At 41.9% G+C, this 17,665-nt stretch overlaps 2 protein-coding genes across 2 annotated transcripts; both read left to right on the top strand.

Moving 5' to 3' along the window:
• The first annotated feature begins 1,134 nt into the window (after window positions 1–1,134).
• LOC103091815 (globin-2) lies at window positions 1,135–2,993 on the top strand. The gene is made up of 3 exons (XM_032970457.2): window positions 1,135–1,321; window positions 1,688–1,919; window positions 2,689–2,993. Exons 1-3 carry the CDS (start codon window positions 1,200–1,202, stop codon window positions 2,785–2,787), a joined length of 453 nt encoding a protein of 150 aa, XP_032826348.1. The 5' UTR covers window positions 1,135–1,199; the 3' UTR covers window positions 2,788–2,993.
• An 8,650-nt stretch (window positions 2,994–11,643) lies between these two features.
• On the top strand, window positions 11,644–13,306 carry LOC116951663 (globin-2). Its single transcript, XM_032970456.2, has 3 exons — window positions 11,644–11,826; window positions 12,191–12,422; window positions 13,002–13,306. Exons 1-3 carry the CDS (start codon window positions 11,705–11,707, stop codon window positions 13,098–13,100), a joined length of 453 nt encoding a protein of 150 aa, XP_032826347.1. The 5' UTR covers window positions 11,644–11,704; the 3' UTR covers window positions 13,101–13,306.
• The last annotated feature ends 4,359 nt before the right edge of the window (window positions 13,307–17,665 follow it).

Here is a 17,665-nt window from a genome sequence, read left to right as displayed (position 1 = left end):
TTATTGACAATTATGGACTATTGTCCTATCATCTCATATAATCCCTGGCACATACTAATATGCTACACAGTGGCTGTGGGGGTCGCCAGTGCTTGCAGATATGATAAAACCCATCAACTTTTTGAACAGCACGATGACTTTGCACAAACCCTATATCTGGAACTACCTACAATGTAATTTAATACAAATTTTAAAGAACCGAGAGGGAACATGAAACTCTCATTTATCCAATTCACAACATATGTCAATGTTGACTCACAATAACATAACACTCCGGTGGATTTTTTAGTTATGGACAATATAAAATAAGGGTTAGGGTTAAATATAAAATGATAAGAAAATATGAAACTCATCAGAGCAGAAAATATGAAGATTACTTCAATTTGGTTATATGAATCCACTAACATTTTATTACATTGTCATGAAATACTAAATGTATGTAGGAAGTAACAATATTTTTTTAAAGCCTTTGTATTTTTAACAATTATTAGGCCACTATATTTCTTATCAGAATTTTGCAGAAGAGAGTCCCATTACAACATCTGTTGTTTCTTCACTCAGCGCTGACAGTGCAAATTGGCCCACAAACCATATTGCAATAAAACTTGAAATCATAAAAAATATTGTAAAAAAAATAATCCTGTAACCTGTTCATAGTTATTAATGTTAATCATAAAAAGAGAAAAAGCGTACTCGCATTTAATTAATGAACATTTTATTTCCGGTTACGTATCAAAATTGTACTTAGTAAAATTTGTGAAAAAAGTTCAATGTTTCATACCATATACAGTATTCAGAATGTCGCAGAAGACAGCCCCATTACAACATCTGTTGTTTCTTCACTCAGAACTAACGGTGCATATTGGCCCATAACCATATTGCAATGGACTTCAATTTATTAAACTATTATTGAAATCATCCTTTATCCTGTCAATATATAATGAAAATCATCAAAATGTAAAATGCATACTAGCATTTAATTCAAGGATAGTTCAGATTTTGTTATAAAATGTATTTGGTATTTCATTTCATCGTTCTTAATGTTGTTGCTGCAATCATTTCACATTATCTGCATCATCATGTATGATATTGGGAAAACGCTGATAAAATGGATATATAAGGAGGTCCTCAGATGAGTGGCTCATCACTTCTGACTCCCTTCGCAGGATCATCGCTGATCACCTCCAAAAGCAATCACCATGCCTATCGTCGACACTGGAAGTGTTGCGCCTCTGAGCGCTGCTGAGAAGACCAAAATCCGCAGCGCGTGGGCCCCCGTGTACTCCAATTATGAGACCTCTGGTGTGGACATCCTGGTGAAGTAAGGCAATATTTCATTACGTTAAATGAACACCTTTAATTCATATATTTCATATTAACATAGCAATCGTGTTGAGATGGACAGTGGGAACGCAACACACATATGCTGTTTTGATTGTGACCACTGTATGTAGGGTACACAAATTCTTAAAAATATATATTTAAATTTCCAAAATATAAGTCTAAGTCGTGTGATAATTACTTGGATTTTTGTCATTACCATTTTCCCCGATATATTGCATCTTCTGCTGGACAAACAACATCTTTACTTAGGTGTACTTTTACATTGATCTATTTTTTTATGGTCAACTGTCTGGCCAACTTGAGAATTAAGTTAAATCACAGAATGTTGCTTCCTTCAAAACAGGTTTTTCACCAGCACCCCCGCTGCTCAGGAATTCTTCCCCAAGTTCAAGGGGCTGACTACGGCTGATCAGCTCAAGAAATCCGCGGACGTGCGCTGGCACGCCGAGAGGATCATCAACGCCGTCAACGATGCCGTGGTGTCCATGGATGACACCGAGAAGATGAGCATGAAGCTTAGGGATCTGAGTGGCAAGCACGCCAAAAGCTTCCAGGTCGACCCCCAGTACTTCAAGGTAACGCATGCAGTGAACATAACGATCAATCACTACTGGTTGGCTCTTGGGTGACTGCTGGCTACAGCTGTTAGCAAGATTGGTACAGTGTCACTAAATAACATACCTCTCAATCCATGTTATGCACTGCCTTTGGATTCACCTAAAACTTCCCATAGTTAAAATTAAAAATGGATTCTACTCAGTAGGTGTGTAAAGATCCTTCACTCTCCGCTCACTATTCGATACATTTTCACGATTCAGTTTTCAATTCCATTGAACAATTATTTTTATGAATCCCGTGGTGAATATAGTGGCCTAGTGGTAGCAGGGATCATGGAAAGCCATGTTTGCACAAAGTACAGAAGTAAAAAAAAAAGTTTTTTCTTCACTATTCAATACTAGTGTAATGAAAGATAACCTATTTTATTTGCCAAATCAATGCATTGTTAGACCCTTAATGATACGTAACATGTTATGTTGAACAAAGTACGATACTGGACAATTCACTGCTAATTGTTATGTAAAGAGTATGGGAATACCCACCTATTCCAAGAAGTGTGGCCAGTATGAAAGTCTAAGCCAAAACACCCTCAAGAGGTGCTCTTGAGAGATCACCTCGTGGTTTAAGAGAGACATTTTAGCGCTGTGCCTTTACATACATATTTTGATGCAGTTTTTTTGTGGACAATACCCAATTTCTCTCGGTGGGACTTTTATGTGACGTGGACGACATTCAGTCAAGACAGTTGCAATGAGTCCTAAGGAATTTTCTCTGATGTCTTTCCAGGTCCTGGCAGCTGTGATTGCTGACACCGTTGCCGCAGGCGATGCCGGCTTCGAGAAGCTCATGAGCATGATTTGCATCCTGCTCAGGTCCGCCTACTAAACCAACATGCACGGCTATTCATGCAAGAGCGCCACTGTCATGCTTTCGCCACATGATTTGTACCAATTGCTGTAGACAGAGAGAAAGAATATATTTGAGAATTAAGCATCGTTCTAAGTTCTTTCTTTTTGTCAATGACAATGCTGGTATTAATCAAATGAATGTATCTTTCCAATGAAAGAAATAATAAAACCTCCCTGCATCCAGATTTTGTATGTTTGCAATTTTTCGTGGTATTGTTACAATGACTCAAACGAATGTCCTTTGTTGCGTGGATGCTACCATGGTGAAATGGTTAGCATATATTGGAATTGAAATTCAGATGTCACCGATTAGATCTCCTGGCTCAAGAGTTGATATAATGGTGAAGTTTATTCAATCCCCCAAACTCTGTTCATCCAACAGCAATAATGGGTACACTACAGTTAATAGATAGGCAGGTCGTCTTTGTTTGGGGGTTAAGTGTAGCTACATCCACCTCTTCAAATATATCTTGCCATCCTGAAAGTGGACGAAATCCCCACTTAGAAGGGCACTCTAGAGCTCGCTGTACAATAGACCCTTCCGCCAACATAGGCGTGATAACTTTTCATGCACTACAAATTCTATTTTTTTAAATAAATGAATCCAACATCACACCAGCCAATATTTTGTATCCATGTAATCCATGGTGAAATGGTGGTGCAGTTGTTAGTGCACTGCACTATTCAGCATCTGCTGGCACACATTGATTTGCCAATGAAAAACGTGTCATTTGCCAATATTGGCATTTTAGAAAGACTCGGCATATGCGGGTCCATCTGGAAAACTGGCGGAGTCAGAACTGTCGGTAAATGTATCTCCAGTGACCTAGACTATCGTGACATTTCTAGACACTTGAAAAAATATCAAGGGCCAAATTGTGGTAGCCAATAGTTGTGTTTTTGGGTAAGAGGAACAAACTACTTATTTAAATCTCCAGTACAGACAGTCCCCGGATTACGGAAGAGCCGACTTACGGAAATCTGACTTTGATATTCCTGAAAAAAGCACCGTACACCAATGCTGTGTGCAAAAAAATCCCAGTGGGATGCAAGTCAAACAACAACAACAACAACAACCACAAGACAACTTAGATTAAGGCCATCAGTCTAACTCCGTACTACAACAAAACAAACATGTCCAAACCAAAACACGTTTTCGAAATCACCAAAAAATAAAGCCATAATTGCAACTTAACAGTGATCATAGGGATTGTGACCGAATTTTTACAATTAACTACATAAATAACATGTAACACCAAATCCTAGAGCCATAGCTGGCTGCACGAGTTACTCCACAACAACAGAAGCATCAGTCGGAGTATCAAACTTTTCAATGCACCTTTAAGATCAGCACGCTAAATCAAAATACAGATAATACTTTGCAGCGTCATCCGGAGCGAAACATTTTATTTTATTTTACGCCAATGAATAGCAGTGGCAGCTAGGGGTGTACAACTCCTCTAGATCAGTTTTGAGAGAAGATCTCATTGGTAGCGATTCCAGTTGCAGTTTATTGGCAACAGCATTCCAGACTCTGGGGCATCAATAGCAAAGACCGTTCCTCCAGTTTTTGTACGGCAATAGGGAATGTGAAGCTGATAAATGAGCGAAGACCTGAGGTCAAATTTGTTCTTTGAAACAGAGAGGAGATCCAGCAGGTAGTCTGCGGATTTTTTGTAAGTACCTCGTGAATAAATAAGATCTGGTGCACAAACCGTCGAACATTAAGATATGTTAAGTTTGACCCAATATAGAAATCACAGTGATGAGTCCTATATGGGCAGTTCAATGTAAATCTTAAGGCCGAGTGATAGATAGAATCAAGCTTCTTCAGTACAGTACTTGGGGCTGATTTATACACGATGTCACAGTAGTCAAGTAGAGGCAGTATGGTAGCTTTTATCAATTCCAAACGAAACAGCCCCACTGCTTGTGTTGATACAGAAAACCATTTTTTATTTTTTGTATTTTTACCAATATAATCAATGTGATCTTCAAAATTCAGTTTTGATTCCAGGATGACCCCAAGATAATTATAGACCTTGACTTGCTCTATTTGATAATTATTTAAGGAATGTTATTGGAGAAAAATAACTTCCTGCTTTAGTACTGGTGAGAAGCATAGCACCTTGGTTTTGGAGGTATTCAGGACTAGTTTAAGAGCAACTAGCTGATGTTGTAGTTTGTTGTAGTTTGTTGAAATCACCCTGTAGTGGGTGAGGTGGCCGATGTCCTCAACACAATTAGAAAGCCACTTGGAACTATGTGCTTTTAAGTCTAGGTTGAAAACTCATCTCTTTTATATTATCATTTGTTGTTGTGTTTCATTAGTTCCCCCCGATTAGCACATCCGATTAGCACGGTTGGCGCTACGTACGGTGCGAAAGAAGTTCGACATACATACAAAATGGCGGCCGTTTTGGCGGGAAACGGTCGTCGTTCCCCACCAATCAGGTGGCGGCTGATGTCCCACACCTGTCAACCCCTTATCAGTGCCCTACCTTAGGGGCCGTCCATAAATGACGTCACGCACCTAGTGGGAGGGGGGTCGGACATTTGTGATGAGAGGGATGTGACGTCACATCAAAATGCGCAATTTTAAATAAATATAGACAACACGTTCTACTTAATTAAATAGACTTTTTAATAAATGTTTTCTCCTACAACATCAGAGTGCAGCGCCACATTAAATACACACCACAATGACAATAGATTAAAGCGGTTTGAAGCATGTTCTATTTTGGGGGGGGTAGGCAGAGCTTCTTGGTCACCCCGTGCCCTTATAGATCTCAACGTTCATCCTACAAAGTCCCATCACATAGGAGAAACACAAACAAATAGACACTCACCCCTATTACACTCACCACTGCATATCTGTCAACCCCTTAGCACTGCCCTACCTTTTTACGGAAGAATTCAGACCTTATTGGTCACCCCGTGCCCCGAATAAATCTCAAAGTTCACCCGACAAAGTCCCTTCACAAGGGAGAAACACAAACAAATAGACAAAAATATGTGTTTTTGTTGTTTCCCGTATTGAAACAACTATACGCCGTGTGGACCTGAAAACACAATATCCCTGTACAAGAATTGGGGGTTAAACTGTATGGGTTGACACGATATGATGTCCTCAACATTAACTGGCGGCCGTTTTGGCTAAAAACGTCTCCCTTACCTCCTCCTTGAGTCATTATAGTGCAGTATTGTTTCAATGGGAGAAAAAATAAAACACACACAAAGCAACGTCGCTACCTACTGGCAGACTATAGCCAGTAGTAATAGGTGTTTACCCTTTTATCTGGCACAAAAACTGACACCTTTATTCAAGGCATCATGTTTGCAATAACCACAACACAAGCAGTCAAAATGCAAACAAAACGAGACAACTCTGATAATGATATTGGCACTGTCCTTGAAATTGATTGGTCCACACCCGAGACGGCTTTTCTTAGAGCCCTTAGTCTCCACTGGTGTTGGACCAGATGACGCCAAAAGGCGTAAAACTCAAAAACAGCGCACTATCAGAGTATTGAGAGCTCGGGGTAAGCATTTACATGATGAAGAGGTCTCATAATGTAAGACTATAGCCATTTCAGGCCGTTGCTGTACCCAGCCAGTGCCACATCGGGATAGTTGCCACTAGGGGTTACCCCTGATTAAACACTGCCTCAGGGCATGACAATGGTCGAACTGAGACGTGACAAGGCAATGTGAGATACAAATCCTTCTGTATCATTGTTCTTCGGGATTATTGTAGCACTGTGAGTTATTGCATCGACTTTAACAACAACAATAATTATAATACTGCAGTTCATTTGGTGTTCGGGCTATTTTTACACCGCAAGGCTTCGTACAAAGGTGCCCATGCTTCAGACGGCCTGCAGTGGTTTCACAATAGGGGGGTTGTTGCCATGGCTAATCACAATTGAGTCATTTGTATAAATGTTTGGAATGTGGAAAATTTATTCAACAAGTAAAATCTCGGAACGTGAATTATTTTTTAAGCTCCCCCCCCATCTTCATTGTCCAAGACTTCGTACCGAGTAGAACTTCTTTCGTACGTAGCCAACCGTGCTAATCGAATGTGCGAGGCGGGGGGGATGGACAACAAACTAAACACAAAGGAGCAAAAATCTTGACCTGAAAGCTTTCGTGACTGCAGGAATCCATATTCTTTGGGTCTTTCGGTAAAGTCACGTAGATAGGTTCAAAGAAAATAACAAAAAAAACTACGTTTCGATCGCAACACAAGCGTTCGTCATCAGGATGACCTATGTACGTGACTTTACCAAAAAACCCAAAGAATACGAAGGAGCAGTCCGACGCCTTGAGTTTGTCTCCTTGACGGCTTGTGCGTCAAAAGTTGCTCCGAAATGTTTCACCTATTGCGAGGTAATGGCGCCCTCTGGTGGGTGCGGGCGTTTCATTTGACACCTGCCGTTTAAATTTTGATTTTAAAGCTTTCGTAACTGCAGGGATTCTTATTCTTGGTTCTTTCGGTAAAGTCAAGTAGAAGGGAAACAATACGTGACTTTACCGAAAGAACCAAGAATACCTTCCGTTGATTTGACCGCTTTGGAGTTACCACCGAGGAATTGCTGGGGGTCGAAATCAGTTGCAGGCAACCCCGATTAAACTTCATACCTGTTAACCCCTACCCTATTACAGACGAATTCAGACCTTGTTGGTCACCCCGTGCCCTTTATAAATCTCAACGTTGATCCTACAAAGTCCCATCACAAGGGAGAAGCACAAATACATTTCCCTGTACAAGAAAACGGGGTAATCCGTTTGGGTTTACACGGCATGAAACTGGGTTCTCAAATGTAGAAAGTCGACGGGGTCACTCCAGTCACCAATTACTGCACACACAAACAAAAACTGTTTCCGCGCATGTTTTTCCCGTTTCACTAAGGGGCCGTCCATAATTGACGTCACGCGATTTTGGCCGATTTTTGACCCCCCCCCTCCCCCCTCGTCACAAGGCATCACAAAAAGTCAGACCCCCCTCAAATATGACGTCACTAAGCTCTGCCCCCCCCCCCAAACCATATTTCCATTTTGAAAATAAACCATGCTTGAAATCACTTTAAACTATTGTCATTGTAGGGTGTATTTCATGTGGCACTGCACTCTGATGTTGTAGGAGAAAACATGTATTAAAAAGGTGTTGGAAAGCTGAAATTTAGCATAAAATTCACTTGAACATATTCAACGTCTAACTAAAACTGCAGATGTTTAGAATATTATATTGAAATTCTCTAATAATTATAAACTATTTAAAGTAATTATAACTATTAAAAAAATACTTGAAACTTTGTAGTAGAGTGAAGCAAAATGGAGAGTACAATTATAACAATCACATATTCATTTCACAGAATGAAAAGCCCTGGTAGAATCATTAAAATAAAAATGTTTAATAACAATCATTCAAAAAATGTACAAAATTTATGCTTCTCCATTCTCCCATGGAGAAGCAAAATGCTCCTTCATGGAATAAATAAAAGGTGATATTAGTAAATTTAAATAATCAAACAGTTACTTATGATAATTAATAAAAAAAATAGTATTGTTATACCAATTCTATTGTTTATATTTATTTAAAGTTGCGCATTTTGATGTGACGTCACATTTCTCAAACCCCCCTTCGTCACAAATGTCTGACCCCCCTCCCCCCTAGGTGTGTGACGTAATTTATGGACGGCCCCTAAACATTGACTAATTTGCATGTCAGAAATAAAACTATGTATCGGTTCCATAGGCATGTAACATTTTCTCTGCAATAGGGAACCTCCTAGTGTTGATATTTTTTTTTTAAAAAAGTTAACTTAAGGCGATTAAATAGCTGTTGTGGCCATCCGATCTACGGTGGATGCTGTGCTTGCACTCAACCCCCTTGTGGAGCTGCACCGTGAGTTTGACCGCCCATTGCCTGTCGCTCTCATTCATTTCAGGTGGATTTTGACTCTGTGGATCGATCCTCATTCTGGTTTGCCCTGAGATGGATTGGGGGTCCCTGGTATCCTGCTGGACTCTTGTGAAAGATCTGCATGCAGGCACAAACATAAGGGTTCGTATTGCGTCCGGGCTTTTCCCTCGGAGACTACATCTAAAGTACGTCAAGAATGCGTCCTCGCACCGGCGCTGTTCTGTCGGGCGATAGCCTGGTTCTTTTAAAACATGACCCACGACCTTGACTGGCATCAATTCACTGACCTCGACGATGCCGACGATGCAGCTTTGTCTGTCGAGAAGCCTGAAACATTCACACCAGTCTTCCAAAATGTCCACAACAATGCGATAAAAATGGGACTCGTGGCAGAAAACAAGTTCAGAATTTGGGCTCCCGACCTCCAGAAGCACCCTGCGCAATGAACGGCAACACTGTCGAAGCAGTGGAGGAATTGTGGTGTCACGACAGCGAAGCCGCTCCGTGGGAGCCATCCATGCCTGTGGCGGGGGTGCTGCAGCAGAGAAGCCACCCAGCTTCCGTCACAGCTCTTCCACCACCACCCCCCACATGAACACACACACGCACTCACGTAGGCCCTCGTGGGGGGGGGGTCACCTGCCCCTGAGTTTTTAACCGAGGGCCCCCCTCGTGGGGGTGCTCCACGGTTTCTCAGTGCCAGGGAATTGGCAGACCCCCCCCCCCCAGGCCGAATGACACTGCGGCGCCGTGGATTAACTTAAAATTGTATGGCCACGGCGAACTCGCTGAGAACCGCAATGAGGACACACCCAAGGCACACGCGGATCAGCAGGCAGGTGGGGGTGGGGCGGTACAGGAGGTCCCTCATGCTGTGCACTTGGTTAAACAATAGAGGGCGGGCGTCGGAGATGGGGGCTGATACGATTGGCAGAGAGCAGGAAATCCGAGGCTCCTGATTGGATGAGAAGCCAGTGGATCGGCGGCGCGTAGGCTTTGAAGTAGGGGAATAAAAAGGGACGAAAAGGAGAAGCAAGCTCTCTTTTGCCCGGGGTCTTTTGGAGTGAGGGACCGAGGAGTGATCGTCCCCTGCTACTCGAACGTCCGTGAGACGGGTCGCAGAGCAGCCAGGTCCAACCCCCAGCAAAAGCCACATGCAGCCTCGCTTTTCCGCGACTTCCTACACCTCGAGATCGGAGCGTAAGTACGGAGAGGAGAGGTAAGTCTAAGAGGGAATATCCGTTAAAGAGAGTGAGTAGGGAGAGACGGGACAAATTGGGCCCTAGACCGTAGAGAGATAGGTTAGATCTGCCCTGCTGGTCCACACTGACACAGGTAGGGTGGCTTCATTAATCGAGGAATAAATCGCCAGTAGACATTAAACCGTGTCGTGTTGTCTCTGTGAGTACGGAGGAGGGGGGGGGGTGCATGGTGTGGTGATCCAGTGCGTTGTGGTGTCCTGTGTTTCCGCACGAGCGTGTATTCTGCCCGCGTGGGTGCGCTCGTCACTGCGCAGCTCGGGGTTAGCGTGGACGAGAGGGGCACAGCGGCGTATTCGCAAGGTGGTTAGTACTTTTTGTCAGTTTTGTTGTATGGTGCAGTGGCCTGGACATTGCTTCAAGCTGATTTGGATCAGCTACAATTCTTCCACATGCGATACCGGACGCTTTATTGGCGTCCGATGATTTGACTTAGTCCAAAATGTTACCATTGCATTCACTACAGGTCTACTCGCGATTGAGAGCTTAGATCGAAGGAGATGGCTGTCACTTTACGGACACATTGCCCGTCTTGAGGCACAAACTCCAGAAAACTGCGCACTTCAGTTGGACTGCGACCCTCAAAAATAATAGCGCCGTTCCTTGTTGTCGCCCCTGTGGTACATGGATCAAAATTTCCTCGTGACACTGGAATGGCAGCAAGAGCGGTGTTTGTGAATGCTGTCGCAGGTTACACGATTGGCGTAATGCTCCTTTTCTGACTATGCGTAAATTGCTTGACCATCCCTTTCTGCGGCCAGTCTCTTAGCGCATGAGGTATTTCAACTTTAATATTAGACTCCAAACGGATGCTCGTCTCACATGGCAATAACGCAATGAAATAAAAAGTAGGATGAAAACATGCTTGTTTTGACAATTGTAATTAACTTGTTGATATTTCAGGCTCACAGTGAGAAGTTGAGCAACTTTTATTATGAATTCACATTTGAGAAATGTAAACATAAGATAAACAGCACAGGTTCTTAATTGAGGCCTTTATTAAAGCACTGGCTAAGACAACCTCATGGATCCACAGTGATAGGACAACACCACAAGGAAGTGGCAACCCTAACCCTATCGCACACCACGCTTAGTACAAATATTGCAATAAAACTTGAAATCATAAAAATATTGTAAAAAAATAATTCTGTAACCTGTTCATAGTTATTAATGGTAATCATAAAAAGGGAAAAGCGTACTCGCATTTAATTGATGAACATTTTACTTCCGGTTACGTATCAAAATTGTACTTAGTAAAATTTGTGAAAAAAAGTTCAATGTTTCATACCATATACAGTATTCAGAATGTTGCAGAAGACAGCCCCATTACAACATCTGTTGTTTCTTCACTCAGAACTAACGGTGCATATTGGCCCATAACCATATTGCAATGGACTTCAATTTATTAAACTATTGTTGAAATTATCCTTTATCCTGTCAATATATAATGAAAATCATCAAAATGTAAAATGCATACAAGCATTTAATTCATGAATAGTTCAGATTTTGTTATAAAATGTATTTGGTATTTCATTTCATCGTTCTTAATGTTGTTGCTGCAATCATTTCACATTATCTGCATCATCAAGTATGATATTAGGAAAACGCTGATAAAATGGATATATAAGGAGGTCCTCAGATGAGTGGCTCATCACTTCTGACTCCCTTCGCAGGATCATCGCCGATCACCTCCAAAAGCAATCACCATGCCTATCGTCGACACTGGAAGTGTTGCGCCTCTGAGCGCTGCTGAGAAGACCAAAATCCGCAGCGCGTGGGCCCCGGTGTACTCCAATTATGAGACCTCTGGTGTGGACATCCTGGTGAAGTAAGGCAATATTTCATTACGTTAAATGAACACCTTCAATTCATATATTTGATATTAACATAGCAATCGTGTTGAAATGGACAGTGGGAACGCAACACACATATGCTGTTTTGATTGTGACCACTGTATGTAGGGTACACAAATTCTAAAAAATATATATTTAAATTTCCAAAATATGTCTAAGTCGTGTGATAATTACTTGGATTTTTGTCATTACCATTTTCCCCGATATATTGCATCTTCTGCTGGACAAACAACATCTTTACTTAGGTGTACTTTTACATTGATCTATTTTTTTATGGTCAACTGTCTGGCCAACTTAATAATTAATTTAAATCACAGAATGTTGCTTCCTTCAAAACAGGTTCTTCACCAGCACCCCCGCTGCTCAGGAATTCTTCCCCAAGTTCAAGGGGCTGACTACGGCTGATCAGCTCAAGAAATCCGCGGACGTGCGCTGGCACGCCGAGAGGATCATCAACGCCGTCAACGATGCCGTGGTGTCCATGGATGACACCGAGAAGATGAGCATGAAGCTTAGGGATCTGAGTGGCAAGCACGCCAAAAGCTTCCAGGTCGACCCCCAGTACTTCAAGGTAACGCATGCAGTGAACATAACGATCAATCACTACTGGTTGGCTCTTGGGTGACTGCTGGCTACAGCTGTTAGCAAGATTGGTACAGTGTCACTAAATAACATACCTCTCAATCCATGTTATGCACTGCCTTTGGATTCACCTAAAACTTCCCATAGTTAAAATTAAAATGGATTCTACTCAGTAGGTGTGTAAAGATCCTTCACTCTCCGCTCACTATTCGATACATTTTCACGATTCAGTTTTCAATTCCATTGTAACATGTTATGTTGAACAAAGTACGATACTGGACAATTCACTGCTAATTGTTATGTAAAGAGTATGGGAATACCCACCTATTCCAAGAAGTGTGGCCAGTATGAAAGTCTAAGTCAAAACACCCTCAAGAGGTGCTCTTGAGAGATCACCTCGTGGTTTAAGAGAGACATTTTAGGGCTGTACCTTTACATACATATTTTGATGCAGTTTTTTTTTTACAATACCCAATTTCTCTCGGCGGGACCTTTATGTGACGTGGACGAAAATTCAGTCAAGACAGTTGCAATGAGTCCTAAGGAATTTTCTCTGATGTCTTTCCAGGTCCTGGCAGCTGTGATTGCTGACACCGTTGCCGCAGGCGATGCCGGCTTCGAGAAGCTCATGAGCATGATTTGCATCCTGCTCAGGTCCGCCTACTAAACCAACATGCACGGCCATTCATGCAAGAGCGCCACTGTCATGCTTTCGCCACATGATTTGTACCAGTTGCTGTAGACAGAGAGAAATAATATATTTGAGAATTAAGCATCGTTCTAAGTTCTTTCTTTTTGTCAATGACAATGCTGGTATTAATCAAATGAATGTATCTTTCCAATGAAAAAAATAATAAAACCTCCCTGCATCCAGATTTTGTATGTTTGCATTTTTTCGTGGTATTGTTACAATGACTCAAACGAATGTCTTTTGTTGCGTGGATGCTACCATGGTGAAATGGTTAGCATATATTGGAATTGAAATTCAGATGTCACCGATTAGATCTCCTGGCTCAAGAGTTGATATAATGGGGAAGTTTATTCAATCCCCCAAACTCTGTTCATCCAACAGCAATAATGGGTACACTACAGTTAATAGATAGGCAGGTCGTCTTTGTTTGGTGGTTAAGTGTAGCTACATCCACCTCTTCAAATATATCTTGCCATCCTGAAAGTGGACGAAATCCCCACTTAGAAGGGCTCTCTAGAGCTCGCTGTACAATAAACCCTTCCGCCAACATAGGCGTGATAACTTTTCATGCACTACAAATTCTATTTTTTTAAATAAATGAATCCAACATCACACCAGCCATTATTTTGTATCCATGTAATCCATGGTGAAATGGTGGTGCAGTTGTTAGTGCACTGCACTATTCAGCATCTGCTGGCACACATTGATTTGCCAATGAAAAACGTGTCATTTGCCAATATTGGCATTTTAGAAAGACTCGGCATATGCGGGTCCATCTGGAAAACTGGCGGAGTAAGAACTGTCGGTAAATGTATCTCCAGTGACCTAGACTATCGTGACATTTCTAGACACTTGAAAAAATATCAAGGGCCAAATTGTGGTAGCCAATAGTTGTGTTTTTGGGTAAGAGGAACAAACTACTTATTTAAATCTCCAGTACAGACTGTCCCCGGATTACGGAAGACCCGACTTACGGAAATCTGACTTTGATATTCCTGAAAAAAGCACCGTACACCAACGCTGTGTGCAAAAAAATCCCAGTGGGATGCAAGTCAAACAACAACAACAACAACCACAAGACAACTTAGATTAAGGCCATCAGTCTAACTCCGTACTACAACAAAACAAACATGTCCAAACCAAAACACGTTTTCGAAATCACCAAAAAAAAAGCCATAATTGCAACGTAACAGTGATCACAGGGATTGTGACCGAATTTTTACAATGAACTACATAAATAACATGTAACACCAAATCCTAGAGCCATAGCTGGCTGCATGAGTTACTCCACAACAACAGAAGCATCAGTCGGAGTATCAAACTTTTCAATGCACCTTTAAGATCAGCACGCTAAATCAAAATACAGATAATACTTTGCAGCGTCATCCGGAGCGAAACATTTTATTTTATTTTACGCCAATGAATAGCAGTGGCAGCTAGGGGTGTACAACTCCTCTAGATCAGTTTTGAGAGAAGATCTCATTGGTAGCGATTCCAGTTGCAGTTTATTGGCAACAGCATTCCAGACTCTGGGGGCATCAATAGCAAAGGCCGTTCCTCCAGTTTTTGTACGGCAATAGGGAATGTGAAGCTGGTAAATGAGCGAAGACCTGAGGTCAAATTTGTTCTTTGAAACAGAGAGGAGATCCAGCAGGTAGTCTGCGGATTTTTTTGTAAGTACCTCGTGAATAAATAAGATCTGGTGCACAAACCGTCGAACATTAAGAGATGTTAAGTTTGACCCAATGAAGGGATCACAGTGATGAGTCCAATATGGGCAGTTCAATGTAAATCTTAAGGCCGAGTGATAGATGGAATCAAGCTTCTTCAGTACAGTACTTGGGGCTGATGTCACAGTAGTCAAGTAGAGGCAGTATGGTAGCTTTTATCAATTCCAAACGGAACATTGGGGGGAAGCAGTGCTTGTGTCGATACAGAAAACCATTTTTTGTCTTTTTACCAATATAATCAATGTGATCTTCAAAATTCAGTTTTGAATCCAGGATGACCCCAAGATACTTATAGATCTTGACTTGCTCTCTTTGATAATTATTTAAGGAATGTAATTGGGGAAAAATAACTTCCTGCTTTAGTGCTGGTGAGAAGCATAGCACCTTGGTTTTGGAGGTATTCAGGACTAGTTTAAGAGCAACTAGCTGATGTTGTAGTTTGTTGTAGTTTGTTGAAATCACCCTGGTGGCCGATGTCCTCAACACAATTAGAAAGCCACTTGGAACTATGTGCTTTTAAGTCTAGGTTGAAAACTCATCTCTTTTATATTATCATTTGTTGTTGTGTTTCATTAGTTCCCCCCGATTAGCACATCCGATTAACACGGTTGGCGCTACGTACGGTGCGAAAGAAGTTCGACATACATACAAAATGGCGGCCGTTTTGGCTGGAAACGGTCGTCGTCCCCCACCAATCAGGTGGCGGCTGATGTCCCACACCTGTCAACCCCTTATCAGTGCCCTACCTTAGGGGCCGTCCATAAATGACGTCACGCACCTAGTGGGAGGGGGGTCGGACATTTGTGACGAGAGGGATGTGACGTCACATCAAAATGCGCAATTTTAAATAAATATGGACAACACGTTCTACTTAATTAAATAGACTTTTTAATAAATGTTTTCTCCTACAACATCAGAGTGCAGCGCCACATTAAATACACACCACAATGACAATAGATTAAAGCGGTTTGAAGCATGTTCTATTTTTTGGGGGGGTAGGCAGAGCTTCTTGGTCACCCCGTGCCCTTATAGATCTCAACGTTCATCCTACAAAGTCCCATCACATAGGAGAAACACAAACAAATAGACACTCACCCCTATTACACTCACCACTGCATATCTGTCAACCCCTTAGCACTGCCCTACCTTTTTAAGGAAGAATTCAGACCTTATTGGTCACCCCGTGCCCCGAATGAATCTCAAAGTTCACCCGACAAAGTCCCTTCACAAGGGAGAAACACAAACAAATAGACAAAAATATGTGTTTTTGTTGTTTCCCGTATTGAAACAACTATACGCCGTGTGGACCTGAAAACACAATATCCCTGTAAAAGAATTGGGGGGTTAAACTGTATGGGTTGACACGGTATGATGTCCTCAACGTTAACTGGCGGCCGTTTTGGCTAAAAACGTCTCCCTTACCTCCCCCTTGAGTCATTACAGTGCAGTATTGTTTCAATGGGAGAAAAAATAAAACACACACAAAGCAACGTCGCTACCTACTGGCAGACTATTGCCAGTAGTAATAGGTTTTTACCCTTTTATCTGGCACAAAAACTGACACCTTTATTCAAGGCATCATGTTTGCAATAACCACAACACAAGCAGTCAAAATGCAAACAAAACGAGACAACTCTGATAATGATATTGGCACTGTCCTTGAAATTGATTGGTCCACACCCGAGACGGCTTTTCTTAGAGCCCTTAGTCTCCACTGGTGTTGGACCAGATGACGCCAAAAGGCGTAAAACTCAAAAACAGCGCACTATCAGAGTATTGAGAGCTCGGGGTAAGCATTTACATGATGAAGAGGTCTCATAATGTAAGACTATAGCCATTTCAGGCCGTTGCTGTACCCACCCAGTGCCACATCGGGATAGTTGCCACTAGGGGTTACCCCTGATTAAACACTGCCTCAGGGCATGACAATGGTCGAGCTGAGACGTGACAAGGCAATGTGAGATACAAATCCTTCTGTATCATTGTTCTTCGGGATTATTGTAGCACTGTGAGTTATTGCATCGACTTTAACAACAACAATAATTATAATACTGCAGTTCATTTGGTGTTCGGGCTATTTTTACACCGCAAGGCTTCGTACAAAGGTGCCCATGCTTCAGACGGCCTGCAGTGGTTTCACAATAGGGGGCTTGTTGCCATGGCTAATCACAATTGAGTCATTTGTATAAATGTTTGGAATGTGGAAAATGTATTCAACAAGTAAATCTCGGAACGTGAATTATTTTTTAAGCTCCCCCCCCCATCTTCATTGTCCAAGACTTCGTACCGAGTAGAACTTCTTTCGTACGTAGCCAACCGTGCTAATCGAATGTGCGAAGCGGGGGGGATGGACAACAAACTAAACACAAAGGAGCAAAAATCTTGACCTGAAAGCTTTCGTGACTGCAGGAATCCATATTCTTTGGGTCTTTCGGTAAAGTCACGTAGATAGGTTCAAAGAAAATAACAAAAAAAACTACGTTTCGATCGCAACACAAGCGTTCGTCATCAGGATGACCTACGTACGTGACTTTACCAAAAAAACCCAAAGAATACGAAGGAGCAGTTCGACGCCTTGAGTTTGTCTCCTTGACGGCTTGTGCGTCAAAAGTTGCTCCGAAATGTTTCACCTTTTGCGAGGTAATGGCGCCCTCTGGTGGGTGCGGTCGTTTCATTTAACACCGTCCGTTTAAATTTTGATTTTAAAGCTTTCGTGACTGCAGGGATTCATATTCTTGGTTCTTTCGGTAAAGTCACGTAGAAAGGAAACAATACGTGACTTTACCGAAAGAACCAAGAATACCTTCCGTT

The sequence above is a fragment of the Petromyzon marinus genome, chromosome 43 (assembly GCF_048934315.1).
Source record: "Petromyzon marinus isolate PM22_M1 ecotype Great Lakes invasive population chromosome 43, UKy_Petmar_22M1.pri1.0, whole genome shotgun sequence".
In the NCBI taxonomy this organism is placed as follows: domain Eukaryota; kingdom Metazoa; phylum Chordata; class Hyperoartia; order Petromyzontiformes; family Petromyzontidae; genus Petromyzon; species Petromyzon marinus.
The sequence above is the reverse complement of the archived record's forward strand: the minus strand, read 5'-3'. Positions and strand labels throughout refer to the sequence as shown.

Coding starts and splice junctions, on each gene's coding strand:
- LOC103091815 (XM_032970457.2), top strand. CDS start 1,200: ATGCCTATCGTCGACACTGGAAGTGTTGCGCCTCTGAGCGCTGCTGAG. Junction 1,322..1,687: donor GGTGTGGACATCCTGGTGAA/GTAAGGCAATAT, acceptor CCTTCAAAACAG/GTTTTTCACCAGCACCCCCG. Junction 1,920..2,688: donor TCGACCCCCAGTACTTCAAG/GTAACGCATGCA, acceptor ATGTCTTTCCAG/GTCCTGGCAGCTGTGATTGC.
- LOC116951663 (XM_032970456.2), top strand. CDS start 11,705: ATGCCTATCGTCGACACTGGAAGTGTTGCGCCTCTGAGCGCTGCTGAG. Junction 11,827..12,190: donor GGTGTGGACATCCTGGTGAA/GTAAGGCAATAT, acceptor CCTTCAAAACAG/GTTCTTCACCAGCACCCCCG. Junction 12,423..13,001: donor TCGACCCCCAGTACTTCAAG/GTAACGCATGCA, acceptor ATGTCTTTCCAG/GTCCTGGCAGCTGTGATTGC.